Below are 26475 nucleotides of genomic sequence, written 5' to 3'. Positions count from 1 at the left end.
ATGTCTGTGCATATAGAAATGGGGTTTAAGATGGCTGACATGCTCAATGGGAGGTACGCCGTTCTGATACCAGTATCCTTCACAAGGCAGACTGAGGGGACAGAAGAGTGAGGTTCAGTCACTGAAGGGAGTGGGCAGGTGGGCTCAGTAACTGTATAGAGGCAAAATAAAGGGCTGAGCTGATGATATAAACTGCAGGTAGGAGCTGCGAGTTGTAACCAGTGAACAAATTCAAAATGATGTGTAAATCCAGAGATGTTGAGATTTCAATTGACATTTTTGACTGCCATAAAATGTTATAAAATGTAATCGTATTCACTAATATATCATAAAAATCATACAATCTGAAATTGTTAATAAAATGCCAATCAAACATATGTAATAATTAAATATGAACACTGTATACATTACATGTAATTTTAAGTGATATTCCCAAACTCATTACATATATTTACTATAATCATGTATAAAACTCCAAGACTCTTCAGTTTCTCTATTCAGATATTATATTGAACGATGAGAATATATGACAGAGAGCAGCAATAGCAACATCAAACAAAAGCAAGCTCACCAAATATTGCTAAATTAATGCCCCGATCTCTAGAAATTGGTAAAGTGTTTAAAATATTATTCTTCCCTAACTACCTCAGTCTATCTACACTACATCCTTCTAGTTCAAAGCAACTTTCTTAACTGATCTCCTAGTCACCATTGATTTCCCAAAGTAATCTTTTAAAAACACACTTCTAATCACATCACTTCTGTAAGGCCTCCCACTGCCCTTGTAGAAGACCAGACTAGGGCCTACAAAACTGTATGATCTAGGCTATAAGTCTCATCTCTCATGGCCCACAAATTTTCTTTCAGGTCTTCAACACGAATATGGGGCAATCCTCAAAGGGAGCTTTCATAGGGATAAAGGTAAAATACTGTATCAACACATTTAACTGTACCTACCTGTGAGGGGAATACAGGACTTTAGGAAAAGGCCATGAATCAATCCTGACTATTTGTGTTATTCAAATTTCTCTTCAATTTCCTCATCTTTAAAGAAAGGAGATTGGCCAAAAAGATCTCTAAGAATTTTCAAGCTCTCTGATTCTGTAATTCTTTCTCAACTTATTTTACATGGAAATTCCAGATTCGACAGTTCTATCCCAATCTCTACACTGATTGGGTGCACCAACATTAAGTTCAACTATGTATTTCCCTTTTCAATTCAGTGTCTGCACTAGGCAATGGGGTACTTTTGGAAAATAACTCTCTCTCCAATTTTAAGTCTACCTACCCTTTTTGACAGCTGTCCTTTGGTTCACCTTTGTTAAAAGCAACAGGGCTCTATACTCCCCATTCAAACACCACTGCGTGGAAAGCTCCGTCTCAGACTCAACTTATTTATCCTGCAGGAGCAATATTTGAACAGGTCAGTGTTCCGTTAATACTGGCAAGAAAATAATTTAAAGGATTATCACCCTAAAAATGCAGAGTCAGTCTAGTAAAGAAACACACTGTCTATTCAATTTCCTGTCATACACAGTGGGAAGAAGCTTAAGTTAGTATGCAGAAATGGCTTACTCTGCTCTGAAATTCTACAATTATGAAAACAGTTACTTAAGCTACTAATTATGAAAAAGTTCTTATTTTAACATTTAGAACTCCCTGAGTAATTTAAATTGTGTTGAAATTGCTAATAATATCACCTACACCTTCAAATTCTGAACCAAGTGTGCAATTACCCCAAAATGTCCTGCCAGACAAAATATATTTTGAGAACTTTGTTGGTTTACTGTCCACCTGTGTTTATCCATGGCTTATGTACCTGTCTCATAATAAAGAAAGAAAAATTTAAGAAACACAGGAATTAGGCTAAAAAGCCAAACGTCTAGGAAAGTTTCGGCAGCAGCAATGTCAATTTCCATGACTTAAATTTTAGTATGTTCTAGTGATAAACACACTCCTTAAAAGAATAAACTGTAACCTATAAATCAGTGTTATATAGTATCTATTACCAAAAATATTTCTTTGTCTGGATTCTTATTTTCCCTGTCATGCTTTCATTTTGATATATGTATAGAAATGACTGCCTATAAAGTTAACCACTCAAAATATGTTAAAAAAATAAGTGAGTACACTTATGTATGTCATTTTAAACAGATATTATTTATTCATTTTTAGAGGGTGGGAAGGAGGGAGAAAAAGAGGGAGAGAAACATTAATGCATGGTTGCATCTTGCAAACCCCGTCCTGGGGACCAGGCCTGCAATCCAGGTATGTGTCCTGACTGGGAATGGAATCAACAACTTTTTGGGTCACAGGCCAGCACTCACTTCACTGTGCCACACCAGTCTGGGCCACTTATGTATATCTTAACACTAAATATTATTTTGCTCATTTGTTTCTTTCCCTTTAAGAAAAACAAAAAAGAATCTCAAATTTTAGTTAATAATGATTTTCTTATATAAATTATCCAACTTTCAGCCATTTCTCCTTTAACAAAAAAATTGGTGTACTGAAAAAATAAATACAATAAACTCGGCTATCATTAACACTTCTATTAACTTGTCCATATTTTGAGTATAATGCAAATTGATATACAATGACAGTCCTAAGGCAATGCAAGATTCAGCTCTATTAGCTAAAAAAATATTAACTAAATTTTAGGATGATAGTTGTTCACCACTATATGCTAATGTCAGAAAGCAGGCAATCCTTGGAGGCCATGTATGATAAACTACAATGCTACATTCTCTTCTCTTTTGCTTTTTGTTTTTTTATATGACGTGTTTTGGGATAGATTATACTTGTACATGTTACAACATTAGGGTAAAGACTAGTGTACAATGAAAAGCCAGTCTCCTTCCCATTCCATCCCTCATGCTCCTACCTGGTAATTGCTCTCCCAAAAGGCAACTGCTTCTTACTATCTTACACAAACTGTATGAGATGTCCTGAGTTATGTGTATGTTACATAAGTGCTGTTTTACCATATACTCTATTCCAGACACATTTTTCTACTAAATATATTTGGAGGGCCTTTCATATTAGTTTATAACAAGGTACCTCCAACTTTTTTTTTAATCCTCACCTGAGGGGGTGGGGAGAGACTGGGAGAGGGAGAGGGAGAGGTACCAATGTGAGATAAACATCCATCGGTTGCCTTCCATATGCGCTCCATTGGGGACTCAACCCCCAACCTAGGTATGTGCCCTGACTGGGAATCAAACCTGTGACCTTTCAGTGTACAGGATGGCACTCCAACCAAATAAGCCACAATGGGCAGGGCAAGGTGCTACCGATTTTTGAGTGATTCCTTAATGTTTCACTGTACACGTGTTTGAAAATATACTTAGTCCTTATCAAAGAAGTTTCCTCCTTTTGCTATTATAAACAATGGTGTAAAGAATAACCCTGCATACACATCATCTGCACACATGCAATTATATCTGTAGGATAAATTCTTAGAGCTAGAATTCCTGGGCTAAGGCCACACACATTTAAAATTCTTAAAGTTTGCACTGACACTTCCTGCAGCAGTTTCTGTTTGCAATTTCTCATTATAAAGGAGAGTGTACATTTTTGCATAAGTTTAAAGCTGTTTATAACCTCTTTCCTGTTGACTGTTTATTTCCTTTGTCCATCATTCAACTGAGTTATTTTGTTTTTAATAAATTTTTTCAAGAAACTCTTTTACATAGTAAGACTATTAGCACCTTGTCTATTATATGAATTGGAAATTTTTCTCCCATTTTGTCATTTGTCTTTCACTTTGCTGGTATTTTTCCTTACATGCAGAAGGTTTTTAGTGTTCTCCCAATCATACATCTTTTCTCCCATGGTCTCTTGGTTTGGGGTCATACTTAGGAAGGCTTTTGGACTCCAGGATTAGACAAATACATACTCCTCTCACATTTGCTAGTGGCAATTTTATCCTTTCTTTTTGTTTATGCTCAAATCTCTGATCGCTGTGGAATTTGTTTGGGTGTTAGATGTGTGTGCACAACTTTACTTTTTCAAATGAATATCCAATGGTCAAACACCATTTATTGAGTAATCCATTTTCTAATGATCTGGATATCACCCTCATCACATACTAAATTTACCAGCACCTTTGGTTCTACTTCTGGCCTTTCTATTCAGTTTTAGTGCTACGAGTTTTAAACAGTTTAAATCAGAAAGACTGTGCAGGACACAAAGGCTTAAGAAATATATTGTGTCATAATTGTAGAAAAAACTGTAAGATACAGGTAAAAAATATTTCTCCTCATCCTAACTCTTGTTAATTCACCCACCCTGCTCCACACCCTTGGTGTATACTTCCTTTTTTTAGGAGAAAGTTTCCAATTAGCCAGCTGAGAATTTTCCTTGGTTTAGCCCAAAAGGATTTCTTTCTCCCATCTTGAGTGAAGCAACTCCAATTAATTACTTATGCCATGGAGCTTCAAAGAAACTCTTTCTTCCCCCTTTTATTTCAAGTTGGCAGGTCAGAGTATGATCAGGTCCACTTACCAAGCTGTCTAGAGTCACAGGTTGATGCCACATACTGAAAAGGCACACAGCCAATGTTTTTCTGCAGCCTGGGTAACTTCTTATTTATTTGCTGGACTCCCTTTTAACCATGAACTGAACTCAAATCTCAGGATATCTACATTCATTCACTCAGAACATTCAACATCATACTCCAGGTGAATCCTTTTGTCTCAGATCCTGTCCCAAACAGCTGGCAACTAACACATTTTAAAACAAATCCAGTAACTTTCAACAAAGTTTGTGCAGAAAATGCTCAATGCTATCAGTCTAAGATCTGTGTTAAATAGTCTCATTTTGAACTCTGTGTCACACAGAGGTTTTATTCTCCTTGCATGCGTATTTGTGGCTGGGATACGGTGAACTAGCTCAAAGTCATCAGGAGCACATGATGGACTCACCACTCTGGCTTACTCCTTGTTATCATACCCCATCCTCTTCAAGATCATATTACTGTTGTGAAGTCTAAGAAATAGTCATCCAAAGTCCATTTGCAATAGGCCATTTACTGGCTTATTGCAAATCAAGGTTAATTTAAATACACCCAAATATTTGAGTTCTATATTTAAAATCACATTTAAAGTAATATGGAAAACTAGGAAAAACAAGTTCAAGAAACATATTTAGCAGCTCAGTGTAATGTGAATGAAAGCTGATGTTCTCCCTTACATTTTAATGTTGTAATAAGAATAAATGCACTTTTTCCTATTTTCGGTTATTAAAAAACCTCCAACTATATAAAGCTGTAGAAATTCAAATATTCAAGTGCAGGATGACCATTACCAGTAATACTGTACTCTGGATATCCTAATTATAAGAAAATCAAATGACCATGTAAATTTATGGGAAAATCATAATTTAAAAGCTCCTAATCTCTCTAAAATTTTTCAAAGGTTGTAAAAAGGCTTAAGACATTCCTAATAGAGAAAACATATCACAACCAAACACTACTAGAAATTCAACCATGTTGGGGTTCATAACACTTAGTAATAACTTTTCTTGACTTTATTATAATAAAGTTAATTACTACAGTTCATTTTTGAATGGCTTATTTCCTAGGCTTGTCCATAAAATGATCACTTGCTGTAATATATATTATATAAATATATGCAAATATGAGGTTTGTCCAAAAATGTCCAATTATTGTGAATATAAAGAGACAATTTGGCCCTGGCTGGTGTAGCTCAGTGGATTGAGCGCGGGCCTGCAAACCACACGATCGTGATTTGATTCCCAGTCAGGGTACATGCCTGGGTTGCAGGCCAGTTCCCAGTGGGGGACACATGAGAGGCAACCACACACTGATATTTCTCTCCCTCTCTCCTTCCCTTCCCTTCTCTCTCAAAATAAAGAAATAAAATATTTTTAAAAAAGAGAGAGAACAATTTGTGTGATATCAACATAACCGGGCAGCCAAGGAGAGTGCGCTGGAATGTGTGTGCATGAACAATGACAACTTCACTGTACTAGTCAGTGGGTGCAATGGACTTCATTGAGTGATTGTGTACTGTGCGGCCATCACATTCAAAATGACTGAGGGAGTAGAGCAATGCATCTGCATCAGATTTTGTGTTAAACTTGAACATTTCTCCATAGAAAATATTCAGATTCATCAGAAGGCCATGGCTATGGGCAACTGGTAACTGGCAGCTCATCACAATAATGTACCCACTCATGCATCATGTCTCATGCAGAGTTTTTTGCACAACACCCAATCACCCAAGCGACTCACCCCCCTGACAACCCAGATTTGGTGCCCTGTACCTTCTGGCTTTTTCCAGAACTAAAATCACCTTTGAAAGAGAAGAGATTTTGGACTGTCGATGAGATTTAGGAAAATACGATGGGGCAGCTGATGGCAACTGAGAGAACTGTGTGAGGTACCAAAGTGTCTACTTTGAGAGGGACTGAGGCTTCGTTGTTCTGTGTACAATGATTCTTGTATCTTGTACCTTTTCAATAAATGTCTCTATTTTTTTAAAGATTTTATTTATTTATCTTTAGAGGGGAAAGGAAGGAGAGAAGGAGAGAAGTATCAATGTATGGTTGCCTCTCATGAGTCCCCTCTGGGGAACTGGCCCGCAACCCAGGCATGTGCCCTGACTGGGAATCGAACTGCGATCGTGTGGTTCACAGGCCTGCGCTCAATCCACTGAGCTACACCAGCCAGGGCTAAATGTCTCTATTTTTCATATTACATGGTTGCATACCTTCTGGACAGACCTCATAGGTGGCACTGCAAAATGCTGATTAATAGCTTTAAAAAATGGTACATTCCCATTCCTTAACTGTGGCAAAAGGATAGCTGTGATTTGGCAGTTTTTATGGAAAAAACCCCACAAAACTATAAGTAACAAAATAATCATTCTGAACACCAAAAAATTAAAATAAAAAAATGGAAAAATGGAGCACTAATCCTTCTAATGCTACCTATGTTGATGATAATTCCTTCAAATATTACCCATGCTAGAGTCAAATTTAATATAAGTAAAGTATCACATATTTTCATATTACTTTTAAGTGTTACTCAAAAAGCAAATCTTGTCTCCAGGAATTTCATGGTAACATCAAAATGTACATGATAGAACCAAAGCCTTTTCCAGATAAGATATAAACCCAAATGCTTATGCTACCATCATCGTCTTTTCCCACCATAAAACACCGAGGACAGCTAAGGCAGGTGTTTGGGGGCATCTGCTTGGTCTCCACAGACTCAGAGTGACACTGTGAACAAACAAACATGGAGAACAAAGGCCTTTGGAACACAAAAATGTCTCTCAGAGCTGGGAAATACAGAAGCGCGCATCTTCAGTCTGAAGAAGACAGTCAACAAGTAACAGAACAAAACAAGGAAAGCGGTGCCAACTTCTGTCCTTTGACGTGGGGCAGAAGTAAATTTGCCCCGGTAAACTTACTTCGCTGATTCGCTCCTGCTCACCTATGAGCCACTGCCACAAGCTCCCGAGTTATCCTTCCACCAAGATGTCCGGTCTGCGAAGACTTTTTTTACTCTAAGCACGAAACTCAGAAGTCCATCACGTACTATAAATAAAGGACCTCGTTTTCCTGTTCGTGCTTATTTTCAGATTCCAACAGATTTCCACAAAATAGCAGAAGCATGTTACAAGCTGATTTAATGTGTTTTAAGAGTGGAAGGAGCATTGTTGACATATAAAATAATACGTCATCTGAGACTAAGCAGAATATGACTTTAGAAGCCAAATTGGGTTGTACATGGTTTTGGTTTTTATGTTACTAAAAATAAGTATTTTTGATCCAATGCAACCTCTAATACCTTTTCTTTTAAAGAATATGTCTAGGTAACAAGTCGTGGGTTTTTTAAAGCTTTGATAAAGAAGAGAAAAAGTGCTATCTAATAAAACGGAGTTTGTGGTATTCTGGCCTTTAAAAATTAAATGACTAATATTGGTCCCACAAATTCTGAAAAACAAAATGGAACACCTATGAACTATACTAATATTAGTTTCATATTTTAGAGAGGGTATCCATTTAGCCCCCACAAAAGTTTTCTGTATATTAAAGGAGTAAGAATAAAATATCTGGCATCAATCACATTTATATCGTGCACTGAAAATAAGCAATGAAATAAAAATAAGAGGTAACCAATCTTTTGGGGGGGGGTTTCATCTAAATAACTTCAAAATTTTCCTGAAAAGGGAAATTTCTATATATTTTTTCAACTAGAAGCATCTCTCATTTACAGTATTTTTCTCAGAAAATCACTTACTGGAACAATCAGGACTCTGTACAAGGTTTTTCAGTGATTAAATGCTGATCATAATCCTCAAATGGAAACAGTTTCCTGTTGGAAACTCTGATAAAAAGTATGTGGTGCTAGTTATTACTGGATGAGGAAATCAATTCTACTTGAATTCAAATGCTGACTAGAAACTTGCATTAATGAAGATGTTGGACCTTGCAAGTAAAACTAGAATTGCAAATTCTACAAAAAGAATGATTATCTATCTTTATCAGAGAAAGAAAATCAAAAAGAAAGATTTAATAAAGCATTCTGTACCATCATTCAGAGCAGTGTCAGGTCTTTTCTTGAATATACAATGGCTCAGAGTCCAGCTGAAAGTTGGGAAAAAATAACATAAATAACTCACTGGGTTTCAATGAGTTATTTAAAAAATAGTCTTTCTTGGCTGGATGATAGCAACATACAATGCATTTTAAAGGTGCCATCTATCTTCAACACATATAGCTAATGAAAATCAGCATGCAAAAGGTGTAAGAAATGCAAAAAAATAAAATAACATCAAAGGACAACCCAAGAAACAATGCATAAAGATACAAAACCAGGCATCTGGACATAGAAATGCATAAAGATACACAGAGGCTTTCAAGAAGAATAAACACAAATGACCAATAAACTTATGAAATGATGCTCACCCTCATTAGAAATCAGAAATATACAAATAAAATCTAATGAGACAGCATTTTACAACTACTGACTGTCAAACAATAAAACCTAGATGATATCAGGTGGTTGCAACTTTTATGCTTTGTTAGTAAAACATAAAATGGCTTTTGTAAACAATTTGACATTTGCCAGTAGAACAGAAACATGAAAACTTAATAGTTTACTCCTATTTAGAATAGTTTAGTTTTCTAGAAGGTATACTTCTAGCAAGATTCTTTTGTTGGCAGTCAGGAAATGTATAAAAATGTTTAAAGCAGTGTCATTTTAAACAGCAAACAAATAAAACTAAGCTAAATATCCATCAGTAGATAAACACATTCTGATATGCTCACACCATGGAAAACTAGATAGCAGCAAAAAATGGAATAAGCAATAGCCACAGAAATCAATATGGGTAAATCTTAAAAACATAGTGTTGCATCAAAAAAGCAAGTTGTGAAAACACACACAATATAACCCTTTTAAATAAAATCAAAGAACATGCAATAAGAAGTTATTACGGGATATATATATGTGTATGTTTTGGGGGGAATGAGATGTGGAAGGGTATAAGACTGAGGGAATAGATACTAAATTCATCAGAGTTATCTAAATAGGGACACAGAGAAGGCGCTTCAGAAAGTAGGCATAATGTAGGTTTCTTAACCTGGGTAGCAGATATAGATATGTTCCTTGTATTAATATTCTTTGCTTTCCATTGAAAGTAATTATATATGCTATATATGTATCAAAGTATTCCCAATTTTAATTATCGAAAAAAGGGATCATAGTTGTTGGAAACTGCAGAAAGCAGTGGTGTAAGGCAGAAATGGGAGCTGGGTGTGAGGTAGCCAGAAGAGAACAGGAGGTGCTCTGACCCTGGGAAAGTATATTAACATTTCAGCCACACCTGATAGGGGATCGAGAATTAGTTGTTGATTTAAGTAACAATCAAGCTAAATTAAACGAAAGAGTATTTAAAAATACCTGGTAGCTTTTAAAGTCCTTTATGAATTTTGGGTATTAACCCCTTATCAGATGTATTGGCAAATACGTTCTCCAATTGTGTGGGTCCTTTTATTTTGTTGATGTTTTCCTTTACTGTGCAAAACCTTTTTAGCCCGATGTAGTCCTATATGCTTATTTTTTCTTTGCCTTATTTGTTTCCCTTGCTTGGGAAGATATATCTGATAAAATACTGCTATAAGCAATGTTTGAGATTTGGCTGCCTATGTTTTTTTCTACAAATTTTTATGGTTTTGGGTCTAACATTTAAGTCTTTAATCCATTTTTTATTTATTATTGTGTGTGGTGTAAGAAGGCGGTCTAGTTTCATTTTTCTGCACATACCCGTCCAATTTTGCCAACACCATTTATTGAATTAACTATCTGTGCTTGCTTTCTCTGTTGAATATTAACTGACTATAAAAGTAAGACAAACAATCCAATTGAAAAATGGGCAAAGGACCTGAATAGACACTTCTCCAAAGAGGACATACAGAAGGCCAACAGGCATATGAAAAGATGGTCAACGTCACTAATGATCAGAGAATGCAAATTAAAACCACAATGAGATATCACCTCACATCTGTCAGAATGGCTATCATCAATAAATCAACGAGCAAGTGGGGGCAAGAATGGAGAAAGGGGAACAAACCCTTTTGTGCTGTTGGTGGGAATGAAGATTGGTACAGTCACTGTGGAAAGCAGTATTGAGTTACCTAAAAAAATTAAAAAATGAATCTGCATTTTGACCCAGCAATCCTCCTTCTGAGAATATATCCAGAGGAACGCAGAGCACTAATTCAAAAGAACATAAGCACCTCTGTGTTCACTGCAGCATTATTTACAATTGCCAAGATATGGATGTAGTCCAAGTACCCCCTTTCCCTCCAGCAGTCAAGCCCCTAGGTCATGTCCATGGGTCCTGCACATAAGTTCTTTGGTTTCTCCATTCCCTATACTATATTCTTCATACCCCTCTATCTTTTTGTACCTACCAATTACGATCCTTAATCCCTGAACTTCCCCTTACCACTCTCCCACTTCCTTTTTCCAGCTGATAACTCTCCAAATGATCTCCATATGTGTGATTCTGTCCCATTACAGTTGTTTGCTTAGTTTGTATTTCTAGATTCAGTTGTGGATAGTTGTGAATTTGTTATCATTTTACGGTTCATAGTTTTGAGTAGTTTTTTTTAGGTAAGTCCCTTTAACATTTCACATAATACCTGGTGAATACAAGGGGCTTGGTAATGTTGAACTCCTTTGGCTTTACCTTGTCTGGGAAGCACTTTATCTGCCTTCCATTCTGAAGGACAGCTTTGCTGGATACAGTAATCTAGGTTGTAGGTTCCTTGAATACTTCTTGCCAGTGCCTTCTTGCCTGCAAAGTTTCTTTTGAGAAATCAGTTGATAGTCTTATGGGAATTCCTTTGTAGGCAACATTCTGCCTGTTCTGTTTTTTTCTTGCTGCTTTTAAAATTCCCTCTTTATATTCAATCTTCAACATTTTAATTATGAAGTGTCTTGGAGTGGGCCTCTTCATATACATCTTGTTTGGGACTCTCTGTGTGCTTCCTGGACTTGTATGCCTATTTCCTTTGCCAAATCAGGGAAGTTTTCTTTCATTATTTTTTCAAATAACTTTTCAATTTCTTGCTCTTTCTCTTCTCCTTCTGGCACCCCTATGATTCAGATGGTGGTACATTTGGAGATATCCCAGAGGCTCCTTATACTATCCTCTTTTTTTGTTTTGTTCTTGTTGTTCTGGTTGAATACTTATTTCCTCCTTATGTTCCAAATTGTTCATTTGAATCCTAGCTTCCTCCCATTCACTGTTGGTTTCCTGCATATTTTTCTTTACATCACTTAGTGTAACCTCCATTTCTTCCTTTATGTTGCTGCTGTACTCAATGAGTTCTTTGAGCAACCTGACCACCAGTGTTTTGAACTCTGCATGTGACAGGTTGGTTATCTCTGTTTCATTTAGTTCTTCTTCTGGGATTTTGTTCTGTTCTTTCATTTGGGGCATATTTCTTTGTCCCCTCAATGTGGCAGTCTCCCTGTGTTTGTTTCTATGTATTAGGCAGAGCTGCTTTGACTCCCAGTTTTAGTAGTATGGCCTATTGTAGAAAAAGCCCCCATAAATTGTGTGGGGCAACCTGCTTCACTGCATTGTGGATCTGTGTAGGGGAGGGCTCAGAGAGGTGACAATGCTGCTGCCTGGCTTCTGGAGGTTTGCCCATCACTTGCCCCATCTCCGGTCACTTCACCCACTTCCTGTATGTGACTGGCACCCTTCCTGCTATTGCCCAGGTGGTGAATCCCAGAGTTGGTAGCTTTGTGTCTCCTGAAAATCTGGGATTTTCTTCCATTGCCCCAACCTCCACTGGTTTTTACAGTTATGGGGATTTATCTTCCTGGCCCTGGAACCCTGGGCTGTGTGTTCTGGCCCGGGGCTGGGACTCCCTCCCAAGGTATCCCTCCTGATTTTTATCCATCACACATGAATGTGGGACTGTCCATTCCGTCGCCGCCACTGCCTCCTCTCTGTGCCACATCTCGTCTCTGTGCCTCTCTGCCCACCTCCGGGACTCCGCCCCTTCTGCCCATCTGGATGGGTGTGGCTTCTTTAAGTCCTTGGTTGTTGGATTTCCATACAACTTGATTTTCTGATGGGTCTGGGTGTCATTTGTTTTGACATCTGGTTGTAATTCCCTCTATGCTTGTGTGAGGAGATGAAGCGTATCTATTTATGCCTCCATCTTGACTGGAAGTCCTCAAAGTTGAACTATTTTTAACATATTAAATCTAAAGAAATATTAGTACTGGAAGTAGGTCAAAGGTTACCTAGGATATATTACAAGAGAAATGAAATTATAAATCATTCATAAAAGCTTGCTATCTTTTTTTAAAAACCATCAAACTCTCTGAAGGTAAGAATTATACATTAAGGTTTTCCCATTTAGGGGATCAAATGTTAACTAAGTCCCAGAATTATTCAAACGGAAAACTCTGGGGTATATTTTAATTGTTAATATGAGTAAGTTAATAGCTGCATGAGCATCATTCTTGAGGGTGAGTTTCTTAGCGATCTGTGTTGCCACCTGCGAGAACTGTGCTTTGTACCCTCTGGGTCTTCACACCTCATAGGTAGGTGGCGATTGTGCAGTTGTTCTGAGGTAAACTCTCATGCTTAGAGATCGCAACAAAAAGTGCCACCCCTGCGACATCCCCAATCAACACTTTAACTGTATGTAACATCTCCTTCCCGCACAGCAGAATGACTGCATGTGAAAGCTGAACTTGTAAATAGAGAAAGAATTTGTTTCAATGGCTGAGAACCTGTTGGGTGGCCAAGAGCCTTAGAGATATTAGGCCAAGGAGACAAGAAGCTCTATATTTTTAACTGAGCAGATTACTATGGAAAGACAATGATGCCATTAAAGCACCTGGGGGACAAAGCTATGAATGCTTGAAGTAATGGAGCAGTTCATGTGGAGTAGAAAACAGAATATAAAGCCCTTGCTTAACATTTTTAAATGACTCTCAGTTTTCCTTGACCTGGCCTGAAGTGTCAGGGGTTTTCATAGACACCTGTTTTTGCGCATGAATTTCTCCTTTCAAACCTTCAGCAGGTATCTTACCACTAAACCACATTAGACTATTTACACAAACAGATCATTTTTAGCTGCTGGGCTCTGTAAAAGCACCCACGAATGTTCTTTTAACACTTTTTAAAGAGGAATGAGGTATAGCTAGGTGGTGGAAGCTGTGGGTCTCCAAGTGCTCTAATTAAACTGGGCACTTTTTCCATTTCCACTGCTAAAAGACGGAAGGATCAGAAGAACAGGAAAATCAGTTTCCTGCTTGGGTAAGGGGATGAACACATTAGCTTGGTCGTGTTTTCCCTCACTGAGCTCTCTCACCGACAGCCCTTCACTTGAGAAATTTTACTTGATTAAACATTAGGGAATGAGGCATTCCTAACAGAGAAACTAGTTTCCTCATCTGAAGAATGAGATGATTCATCTAAGTGACCTTTAATGTCCCTTACAGCTCTGAGTCTATAAAAGAACAATAATATTCTGAATCAAGAATTCATGTATCTTACCGGAGAATACTGCATTTAAAATAAAAACCTTATAAGCAAACTAAAAAGACAAATGACAAACTGGGAAAAATAAATATAAACTCTCACAGAAAAGAGGCCCGTGTTCCTAAGATAGAGAATACATAAGAAAAGTGGACTAGAAATATGGTCTGAACTCTATGAGACGATGCTCTACCACACGCTTAGCAAGAAGAATGAAATTCTAACTAGATCACGATTCCAATTTTTACCTCAAAAATCTACCAATTGGGGAGAATGCAGGGGAACAGACACCATCATGCAATACTAGTGGAAATGCAAAATAAGACATTGCCAATGGGGGAGAATTTAACGACATATAACAAAGTTAGATATGCATTTATCTTTAACTCAGGATCCCCAGCTGTAAGAATCTCTCTCAAAGACATTCAGGCAAAAATACATACACACAAAATTATTCACTGTAGTAGTATTTGCATCAGCAAAAGAGAGGAATTAACACAGACGATTATCAACAGAGAAGAATGGCTGAAAAAAATCGTGGCACAGTGATACAATGAAGTACCATGTAGCTGTAAAAAGAACTGTGGAGCCCTGGCTGGTGTGGCTCAGTGGCCTGAGTGCTGGACTGTGGAGCAAAGAGTTGCTGGTTCAATTCCCAGTCAGGGCACATGCCTGGGTTGTGGCCCAAGTCCCATCAGGAGGCACTCAATAGGCAACCACACATTAATGTTTCTCTCTCCTTTCTCCCTCCCTTCTTCTCTAAAAATAAACAAATAAAATCTTTAAAAAAAAAAGAAAAGAAATGTGAACCATCCTTACATAATGATCTCCAAGATCAACGGTTACATAAAAAGAAGCAGAACCAAAAGTATGTATATTATGATGACATTTAGCTAAGAAACTAGAAAGGGATATGAATGAATACATATTTTTAAATATATACTCTATTTTAAACAATAGGATAAATCTAAAAAAAATCGTTTTTAAAAATGTGACTTTTAGAAGGAGGTAAAATACAGGGTGGATACGGCAGTAACAGAAGCCAGACTTCTCTGCTTGTTCCCCGGAGCTGGCTTGTACTGTTCCTTGGGAAACATTCAGGTGTTTTGTGAGCCAGCGGTCTTGACCCTGGTTGCTTGAACCTGGCTCTGGTGGGGGCTTACAGGCATGCATTGTAATTATTCTCTCTACTTCTACGTAACACAAATTCTCTGTAATAGAGTCAGAAACCATATGAACACAGCAACAAAAATCATGTAGCTAATATTAATATGCTGGCACTAGACCACCGACATCAGAGTCAGACATTCCAACTCAGGAGTCCATCAGGAGCACCCGAAGGACTTCTTCAAAACAGAGTCTCCGAAGCAGCACTATCCTACCCTCAAAAATTGAAGGAATTCTGTCACATCCCTCAGGACCGTGTGTGTAGGGGGAAGAAGGTGAGAACCACTGTTTAAATGCTGCAAAGGCTACCCATTTTTCATCTAGTTTTAATCTCATGCCTGACACGTAAGTGCTACTCCAGTGATATCTGGCGAATTAATGAATGACCTTGGGAAGTGAAAATAAATAGGCAACCTTAACAGCAGCTAAATGTTAGGTGTGTAAAAACATCATTCATCTTTGATATTAAAAAATCATTTTGGTTACTGAGTTGAAAGAGCAGGCTCTCTGTTTTTAAGTGGAATGGATTTTTTATCTTAAAGCCACAGCCTAGTCACTTCAAACAGCTACAAGTAAACTCCCAGGATAAAAATAGTTTTAAATACACAATTGGGTGGGGTGTGGCTAAAAAATATTCTGATTCTACAATCTGTTTTGGACAAGACATTGCTTCTTATGTGACTAACAAAGCAAACAGAAGTCAGATTCCCTGTGCTGAAATAAGTCCAATATTTGCAAAAAGGGTTGAACATCCGAAGTTTATTCAATAAAGACGCCACATTTTCCAAAGTTAAAGGGGAATATAGAATGACAAATACCCACATATATTTACACGTCCCCAAAAGAAGGCATATGACCACCTGGTATGGATTTTGTCTCTAAGCACTAAATGGAGCCAAGCCCACTGTGTCTGACCACAGGGAAGAGCAGAATACCTCAAGCACAGGAATAAACTTTCAAGCTGGGAGGAGCTTAAAAACCTAGTCCAACCTTTCACTGTGTTGATGAAAACCCAGGCATCTAGAGAGGCTAAGGTGCAACGCTCTGAAAATAGTTACAGTAACCACAGATGGACAAGGAGTCTATCCAGGTGCACAATGCTAGGTAGGAAGAGCTGAGAAGGTATCTCCTGAACTTTCACATGAATGGTACCTAGAGGGTGTCAATCTCAATCATAAGCAAATATGTGTGTGTGTATAACCCTATAGACATGCAAAAAAGTACTAGACTATGTACTTCCAATTATACCTTTCAACACAAATTCTTCAGCCTAGCATTCAAAAGCATCTATAAGGTTACCTCACTGACTTTTTCAAAATCTTGTCCAAGTGAACCAGAAGCAGATGGAAGGTGGCTGTTTTCTCTCACTTATCTTCTGTGGTCTGTCTCTTCCAGACAATGTGGAGTACATATAATCCTCACAAAAGCTTCCATAGATTATTTCCAAATGATGAAAGATGATTGGAATATCAACTTTCCAATTCTTGTCTCAACCTGAATTGATATACAGCCACATTTCATGTGTATCAATGAGTATTATAGAGACATGTGATAATGTAGGAGTTTAGTATGGTAACCAATAAAAGGTTGAAAGGTGACAGGGGAGAGGGAGGCAGTGAGATGAGTTACCATTTACATTTCTACAAGGTGCTACCCAGACTTTGTTTAAAAACACATGCAGAAAACTGTATGCAGTGGAGACAGAAGGGAAAACCAAGAACAAACCTTTATTCTGTCCACTGGTCAAACATTCAATTATTTCCATTGCTGACCAATCCCGAATCCCTATCACTTTACCTCTACAGAGATTGTTTTAAAAAAGATGTATCTATGTCTATGCATGAAATGCCCCTTCTCACCTACTTCACCTGTACAGTTGATCTGATTTAGCTCCAATAGGTTGCAGTTAAATAAGATACAAACTTTAGCTTTCTATCTTCATTACATTCTTCGAGATCCCTAAAACTGATTTTAAGAGTCCGCTAAGTGCTAAAGAGAATACCAATTATTTAAAATGACAATGATAATGTTGACTGCCATATTTGCAAAAACAAACAAACTAAACAAAGCAAAACACAAAAAACTCCTTCTAATTGGGCTTATTTAAGATTCTTGACAGAAATTAAAACATAAGCCAATGATATTTTTATAAAACTGAAAAGAGAGTTTAAGGGTATTTTCCCTTCTGAAATGAATACAGCACCCTTATTTCAATAGACATGTCAGCACATTATCAAGTTAAGAGTTTTTGCAATCTCTACTGCAAGTCTAGAGTAAAATCCAAAGTTAAGAAGTACATCTGAAGTCATTTACTGAACATAGTGCTGTGAATAAGCTAAATCCTTCAGAGTAATTATATTGTTAATTCTACTATCAACTTCATAGATGTCTTGCCCCTGTCTGAAAAATTGAAAATATTTAATGTGTAAAACTTGAACTATTAGGCTATCATATTTAAATTTTCTCTTAAAAACTTCTCAAGACTAACACTAAAATCCTGAAATACAAAACAGCATACCTACATTTTCACCACTATGTTACTCTCAAGCCTAAAAATAAGCAAGAATTGGGGTAAGCTATTTTCATAAAAATTCAGGAACATCAATGGTACACTGATGGCTTTACGTAACAACTGAAGAATGTAGATGCTGGTTTAAATTCACACTCCCCTCCAAAACACTTCTTCCCTTACCTTCTATACTACCAAGTATTCCCAACCAAATAACACAAGAATGTGTTATTCAAAAATATAAAGGGGGTAGTATCATCCCATCATGAACAAACCTAAACATCTGAGTAATAACTTCTAAAATAAAATCACAGAAAAAAGATGGTGTATGGTTAAAACTATTAATATATATTTAAGACAAAGAGTTTCTTTTTCAATAAGAAAACAAGGAAAAAGACAGCCCAACCTGATCTTGTATGTCTGCCCAATAGAACTTTCCACCATAATTAGTGCTTTCCACCTCTGGGGGAGGAGCTGAAGCTCAGGGTGACCTCATGTAGTAGGAGGAAAAGAGTATAAAAACTTCAGGACAGCCCCGGGAGGGAGCATCTTTTGCACTGCTCACCTGGGTACAGGAGGGCTCACAAAGCTGCCAGGAAACCATCTCCAGAAGTCCCAGCACTCAGGTAAGTCTGGACAACTCAATGCTTACAGGTAGACCTCCATGTCAGCTTGCTTGGAAACAAGCTGCCATAAATTAACTGCTTGGATTTTGTGATCTAAAAAAATGCCTTTCCACTAAAATGCACAGTTTAATTTGTTTCAGTCTCTGTAAAAGGTAGTTGTAATAAACTGGATTTGCAAAAAGATGCCCTAATCTGAATTTCAGTGTATTCTGAATGTAAAAGGTAGTTGTAATAAACTGGATTTGCAAAAAGATGCCCTAATCTGAATTTCAGTGTATTCTGAAACTACTGGGTGTTTCTGTCTATATCAAAGATACTGAATTATTTAATAGAGACATTCAATTACTGTTTTTTTTAAACTTAATTTTTTACTTGATTACTTAAATGTGGTTTCCTAAGGCATATATTCATATAAGTAAAAATAATAACTCATTAGGTAGAAAGTATATTCAAAATATATAGCATAAAATAAAAAAGTAGGTTAAGTGTATAAGGAATTCATTTGCACAATATTACAAAATAAAATAGGTCAATAACAAAGTTGAATAAAATTATTCTTTTCTATTTTTCAGAATCCATCTGTGAACATGCCAGAAATAGCCCTTCTGCTGCTAATGTCCTTGAACTTGGTTCATGGAGCGTTTTATGCTGAGAGATACCAAACACCTACGGGTGTTAAAGGCCCACTGGCCAACACCAAGACACAGTTCTTCATTCCCTACGCCATAAAGAGTAAAGGTAAACTGAACAGTGTGTGTTGCTCAATTAACTAGTTGAATGCTGCTTTTTACAATCTTAATGATCTCTTTCACAAAATGCGATTAACTCTGTTGGTGTTAAATTATTTTCAAACGCTGGGATTAGCCCAAAATGATTTATGGAAAAAGTAGGTCTATTCAAGAACATTAATATTCTTTGCACAGTAAGAATAGTAGAAAAATACACCTGAATTTTTTTATGTGTGGACATTTTCCCCCTCAGGTGATGTTTTTTGCATAAACTACTCATAATCTAGAAGTGTGAATTTAATCAAAATTCATCAAGTTGAAAAAGGTGTAACTAAAATAGCTGACAAGAGGCATAAAAAGTAGCAAGTTTATATTTCTAAATACTTAAACATATTTACTTTTAAAACCTATTCTACCAGCTCGCAAATATACATACAAAAGGGGTCATGATACCCAAGTAAAATCTCTTGCCCTCAGAAACTTAATAGACAAATGACGTAGTGGTTCTCATAATTTTTTACACATTTTTGTAAAGTTTAGTAGTATGTGACCACGTAAGTTTACTCATCCTCTTTGTGCCTTGGTTTCCTCTTTTGTAAAAGGAGGAGAAGCTATTTCAAAGGGCTGTTAGGACGTGCAGATGAGTTAACGTCTGCAAAGTGCTTAAGTGTTAGTTATTATTACCCCTCGGCTCCTCCCCCTCTGTCACAGTGCAGGGGGTGGAGCCTTAGATGATTCTTTCTTCAATCTATTCCTCATCTGTTCAACTTTCTCAGCTCTTGTAAGAGTCCTGAGAAGACATTTAATTGCTAACAGGTCCTTACAGAAGAGCAAGGACTAGGGTTCATGGTCACTGATTCCATTTCATGCAGTAACAGCTGACACACGCTGCCTGGAAAGCAGCTGCTGAGTTACACTGGATACTCTGAACTGACTGTAGGGTCCACATTTTCTCCCCACAGAATTTCCTCATTAGTTGTATATTTTATCCTGCAAATAAAGCTAAGGATATTTGCCATTCACTTTAAAAATCATGCTTTTGGAAACAATGATTTTGAACAAATTAAACTTACAGGGTTGTCTTTTTAACAAGCAAGTTGAAATTAAAAATATTTCATGAAAGGTAGCTTAATGTTTAGAAACAAAGGCACAGGTGCACCATAGATACTGCTGAATGTCTCAAAGTAAAAATATGAAAAAGAGGTAAGTTAGGAAAGAAAGAATAAAAGATAAGGAAGCCTGCTACTTGGAGCAACAGATGGCATTTTGAAATGGTAAGACAGCAGCCCTGGGCTACACTCTCTAGGATCACAAGTCCAGACTTTTTATAGTTCACCAAGATCATAAGAAACAGTCTGGAATTCAAAATAAAATGCACTAATTTTAGGAGGTTAAAAATATTTCTATCTTCCCACCTTAATTTACTGCATCATCTTGGCTAGTTTTGCAGAATAAAAATATCTCTACTTGGTATACAAGGTAGAAACTCAAATATTATCATCCCACTGGCAGGCATCATACACTGAATAAAGACAAAGCCCACAATTTACACAAGGAAGACATTAAGTAGATAACAGAAACAGAGAGTGCATGTCTGTTCAACACAGGCTAAGGCAGAAGTCAGCCACAACACACTACTTATGCTGCAGAGGCCTGCACAGCTGGTGGGCGTGCGGCGGCTGCATTCTGACACAACCAACCACTCTCTCAGTGTGTGGGCATTTAAGAAATGTCTCTACTGGGCAACTGTTTTCCACTGAGGATGGTACCACCCAAATCTTGAATGCAAGTTATACAAAGAGGGGCTGTCCCCCAAGGACACGAGAAAAGTCACCTTCTTCCTTGCACCAAGGTGCAGGACCCGTTAGGACCCATGGCTGTGCTTATGTGCACACTGTATGTGTATTTTGTCACATTCCAAGTGGCAGAGATCACCCTGCCCTTACAGCTCTAGTCTCAAATGACATCTCATGCAGTTATTTTCAATACACTTGTCTACTTCCTATTTTAACAGTTAAACAGACTTCTAAAAGGACTAGGACATTGTTTTTTAGTATGGACATAATCTAAATAACACTCTGAAGCAAGCCCCAAACTAACACAGTCTGCATTTTAAAAAGTGCTCTATTTTATACCAAACCATTAAGAAATCCTTTGTTCATCTGTTCTATTTGCAATGTGTCAACACCTATTTATATAGATAGATGATCATACACCTACACTAAAATTAATCACCAGATTTGTGTTAACTTGTGGAAATCTTTTCCACACGTTGGTTTTTCCCATAGTCTTTTTTTCTGGATACCCTTTTCTGAAAATCCATAGGTAAATGAAGTCCATATATTTGAGTGTTTGCAAAATGAAATGTAACTCTAATTGGTATAAAATATAAAGATATCCAAGTCCAAAATGATTTTCCTATTTCAGCATATCTATTTTCATGATTCTGTTCTGTATTTTATATTTTGTCACCAAATGTTTTTCAAATACCAGGAATATCTGTACCCAAGAGAATAATACTACGGTTGGCTGACTACTTCTTACATGCAAGTTAAATAGTATGAACTATTTTTAAAAATATAATAATGTGCTAATAACTAAGAAAGGAAACTATACCCAGAAAAATATGCTTTCAAAGGCAATTTATAATTTCAACTTTTAATTAAATTCATAATTTCAATTCATTTAAAGTTATTTCCAAGTTAGTACTCATTTTGATTTTTAAAGCCAATAAAGATTTAGTTAAAGGGTTTTATTATTCATTTTTGTACAAAAAAGATGGGGCTCAAAAGTCATAGCTACAAGTCATTTTCAGGGTTTTGGCCAAACTGTCCCACTACTGTGACATCTACTGAGTCTACTGTTATGCAGAACCATTTTCCAACAGTACAAGAATCTACACAGTATATGGAAGCATTCTACTTATGTGTCTGAAAACTTACTAAACGGAAAAATTATTACAATGTAAATTAGGCAACCAAATACTTATGTGATTTTATCACCATCTTCGTTAACTGCCAAAGAATTTCTCTGAGAAGATTTTCTGTAGATGCTTGTAATGATGAGTGCCTAAAGATTCTTCGACGTGGTAATACATCCCTAACGGTGTATCCTAATGCCAGCAATACTCTGTTGCCCCACCTCGGAATGACTAAAACAACCCGTGGACGCCTTGTAAAGCACTCACCACGTGCACACTGGTCCTGCTCCCTTTGTGAGTGGAGCTCTTGCAGGATGCTCCCTGTGCTCCCCCACACTGGAGGCTCAATAGCACTTCTAGCATCACAAACAATGAATAAGTAATTCTTGAGTTTAAATTTATTATATTAGTAGAATTAGCTCAAATAAACCCATAGCTCTATGAAATCAACAATATTTATTTGTATTTATCAAAGAAAACTTGAGGTAAGCACTTGAATGCTATTTTATGTTTCTCTCCCATTAAGATTAATTCTCGAATTCTTTTTTCAATTTTAACTCAATAATGGAGAATGTAAGAGCTCACAGTGTGTACTGCAGTTAAAAAAAAAATCAACCTAAATCTGAACTGTGTTTGGCAGGGCCATGGTTGACCTAAATTAGAATCAAGGGCATTTCTCACATATCTGCTTTTTTAAAAAATATTTTATTTCTTTATTTTTACAGAGAAGGGAAGGGAGGGAGCAAGAGAGGGAGATGTGGTTGCCTCTCAAACGCCCCCAACTGGGGACCTGGCCAGCAAAGCATGCACATGCCCTGACTGGGAAATGAATCAGTGACCCTTTGGTTCACAGGCCAGCACTCAATCCACTGAGCCACCCAAGCCAGGGCTCATTTATGACTTACAGAATAGCTTTTGTAAAGGAAATTTGTTACAGTCCTTAAATATTTTCCTATTTATTCTGCACTTGTCTTTTTCTTCCTTTTCTGTGAGATACTTTTCTCTTTCCTTCCTAGGTAGATGATTTTCCCACAATAAATGTAGTATATTTGCTTCTACTATACTTTTATTCTAGATAAATTCTTCAATCCCAGCTTATTTTCATGGATAATTGGGATGTAATAAAAGTATTATGTTGGCCATCGTCTTGTGAGACCATATTCTCTAAAAATGTTTTTAAAAGATTTTCCTTACTTAATTTTAGAGAGGGGAAGAGAGAGAGAGGAAGAGAGCAAGAGAAAAACATCAATGTGTGGCTTCCTTTCACGTATCCCCCGACTGTGGACCTGGCCCACAACCCAGGCATGTGCCCTGATTGGGAATGGAACCAGTGACCCTTTGGTTTTCAGGCTGGCACTCAATCCACTGAGCCACACCAGTCAGGGCTCTCTAGCAATGTTATTTAAAACAGTATAAGATGTATTGCCTGACACCATTTAAGACTAGTCTGCCAAAATGGACTGATCGACACTGCAACACTGCAATGTTCTGTCCTGACTTGTAATTCAAGAAGCAATCGTTATCCTTAATGTTACTAATGATGCCCCTCTCTGGGTATGTTTTGGGCATGTCTTTTAGGTATAGCAGTAAGAGGAGAGCAAGGCATTCCTGGTCCACCAGGCCCCACTGGACCTCGAGGGCACCCAGGTCCCTCTGGACCACCAGGAAAGCCAGGCTATGGAAGTCCTGGACTCCAAGGAGAGCCAGGGTTGCCAGGACCACCAGGACCATCAGGCACTGGGAAGCCAGGCATGCCAGGACTACCAGGAAAACCAGGGGAGAGAGGACCATATGGACCCAAAGGAGATATTGGACCAGCTGGTTTACCAGGACCACGGGGCCCACCAGGACCACCCGGAATTCCTGGCCCAGCTGGAATTTCTGTTTCAGGAAAACCTGGACAACAGGGACCCCCAGGCGCCCCTGGACCCAGAGGCATTCCTGGAGAAAAGGGTGCACCAGGAGTCCCTGGCGTGAATGGACAGAAAGGGGAAACTGGATATGGTACTCCTGGCCGCCCAGGTGAGAGGGGCCTTCCAGGTCCTCAGGGTCCCATGGGGCCACCTGGACCTCCTGGAGTGGGAAAAAGAGGTGAAAATGGGTTTCCGGGACAGCCAGGTATCAAAGGTGATCGGGGATTTCCAGGGGAAAGGGGAACAGCTGGCCCCCCAGGCCCACAAGGTCCTCCTGGGGAACGAGGGCCAGAAGGCATCGGAAAGCCAGGAGCCAGTGGAGCCCCAGGCCAGCCAGGGGTTCCAGGAACCAAAGGCCACCCTGGGGCTCCAGGAGTAGCTGGGCCCCCAGGGCCTCCTGGCTTTGGGAAACCAGGCTTGCCAGGCCTGAAGGGACAAAGAGGACCTGCTGGCCTTCCAGGGGCTCCAGGTGCCAAAGGAGAGCAAGGTCCAGCAGGCCGTCCTGGGGAGCCAGGTCTGGCTGGACCCCCTGGAAATATGGGGCCCCAGGGACCAAAAGGCATCCCAGGCAACCATGGGGTCCCAGGCCCTAAAGGTGAGACAGGGCCAGTTGGGCCTGCAGGACACCCTGGGGCTAAGGGAGAAAGGGGTTCCTCTGGTTTAGATGGAAAACCAGGGTATCCGGGAGAACCAGGTCTCAATGGTCCTAAGGGTAACCCAGGGTTACCAGGCCCAAAAGGTGACCCTGGAATGCAAGGACCTCCTGGTCTCCCAGGCCCTGCAGGCCCAGGAGGAGTTAAGGGAATGCCTGGACACAACGGTGAGGCAGGTCCAAGAGGTGCTCCTGGAATACCAGGTACCAGAGGCCCCATTGGGCCTCCAGGCATTCCAGGATTCCCTGGACCTAAAGGGGATCCAGGATCCCCAGGTCTTCCAGGGCCAGCTGGCATAGCAACTAAGGGCCTTAATGGACCCAGTGGGCCCCCAGGGCCCCCAGGTCCAAGAGGTCACGCTGGAGAGCCTGGCCTTCCAGGGCCCCCAGGCCCCCCAGGCCCCCCAGGCCAAGCAATCCTTCCTGAGGGCTCTGTAAAGGCAGGCCAAAGGCCTCTTGTTAGTGCCAGCCAGGGTGTGACGGGAATGCCAGTGTCTGCTTTCACTGTTATTCTCTCTAAAGCTTACCCGGCTATAGGAGCTCCCATCCCATTTGATAAGATTCTGTATAATAGGCAACAGCATTATGACCCAAGAACTGGAATCTTTACCTGCAGAATACCCGGAATATACTATTTCTCCTACCATGTGCATGTCAAAGGGACCCATGTTTGGGTAGGTCTGTATAAGAATGGCACCCCTGTAATGTACACGTATGATGAATATGCCAAGGGCTACCTGGACCAGGCTTCGGGCAGTGCCATAGTCGACCTCTCGGAAAACGACCAGGTGTGGCTCCAATTGCCCAATGCCGAGTCCAACGGCCTGTACTCCTCTGAGTATGTCCACTCCTCCTTCTCAGGATTCTTAGTGGCTCCAATGTGAGCACATTCCCACCAAGCCAATATAAATCTGCTTGAAAAGGCAACCCCCAACTTCACCCCGCCCCACCAAATGCACATGGAGGTAGGCTGAAAACAATATTGCTCATTTTAATCTCCCAAAATACAGATTTGAGCTTTCAGATCAACCAATTTTCCCTCTGAAAAAGCGAGCGGCAATGGTATAAAATATGCGAAGACCCTCTCAAATTCCTAATCAGCAATCATAAGACTCTTTAAAGTTTTCTGTGAAGTCCTTTAGTACTTAAACATTTCACCATAAAAGCCCTACTAAGCTAAAATATAAAATGATCACAAAAAAACCTGATCAGTGATGCTGTTATGTTAAATTTGACTTCAGAATCTCAGCATTTGCCTGTTTCTAACAATTATCAGAACTAGGAAACATTAAGGAGGCATCATATCTGAATAAAGCTTAAATACTTGAATATTCAAATTTAAAAGACATAGGATACCATAGGATTTTTCGGATGGTGCATTGCTCAAGGCTTATATGGCCACGTGCGTCAATATCTATTCAAATATAGAGGTGCATACAGACTTTTTATGACTCTCATAAAAAATAAAAAATACTATGTTAAAATTAACCTGAAACGCAACCAAGGTGCTTTAGTCGTGAACCTTTCCAAACTTTTCTGTGATTGCAGAAAAGCTGTCTATATGCCCTTCACAACTTGGAAGCTGGTGCTTTACCTATCGTGTTTATTTAACACAAGTGTGATTAATCTGATTTAATTCCCTTGAGTTTTATGTCATATGACTTTGTGGGTTTACAGTGTGTACCTGTGCCTCCCGTTCCCGTGAAATAATAACTAATGTCAAGGGTTCCAAAAATTGCCTAGAACTGAAAAGATATTATTTATTTATGCTCTGTACTGTATTTTTATATTGCTGTTTAAAACTTATAAGCTGTGCCTCACTTATTAAAGCACGAAATGTTTTTCCTACTTATTTTCAATGCAATAAAATAACATCAACAGATTTTTTAGGTGAAATTTATTTGACAGTAGC

The 26475-nt window shown here is 38.6% G+C and overlaps 2 protein-coding genes across 4 annotated transcripts in view; one reads left to right on the top strand and one right to left on the bottom strand.

Annotated features, from left to right (window-relative positions):
* Positions 1-26283, top strand: part of COL10A1 (collagen type X alpha 1 chain) — a 35773-nt gene extending 9490 nt beyond the window's left edge. The window contains exons 1-3 of one of the 2 annotated variants that reach the window (XM_037065082.1): positions 18059-18350; positions 18923-19088; positions 23577-26283. In XM_037065082.1, the coding sequence (XP_036920977.1) occupies positions 18938-19088; positions 23577-25447 (2022 nt within the window). In that variant the 5' untranslated portion in view covers positions 18059-18350; positions 18923-18937 and the 3' untranslated portion in view covers positions 25448-26283. Of the gene's footprint in view, positions 1-18058; positions 18351-18922; positions 19089-23576 lie in introns of those variants that run through there. The other variant, XM_037065083.1, reaches the window with a different exon arrangement.
* NT5DC1 (5'-nucleotidase domain containing 1) overlaps positions 1-26475 on the bottom strand; it is a 114998-nt gene that overhangs the window by 73526 nt on the left and 14997 nt on the right. The window lies entirely within an intron of this gene.

Source organism: Sturnira hondurensis, unplaced genomic scaffold (genome assembly GCF_014824575.4).
Source record: "Sturnira hondurensis isolate 20B ecotype Veracruz unplaced genomic scaffold, ASM1482457v3 Scaffold0015596, whole genome shotgun sequence".
Lineage (NCBI taxonomy): Eukaryota > Metazoa > Chordata > Mammalia > Chiroptera > Phyllostomidae > Sturnira > Sturnira hondurensis.
Note: the sequence above shows the minus strand (reverse complement) of the source record. Positions and strands in the feature narration are given on the sequence as shown.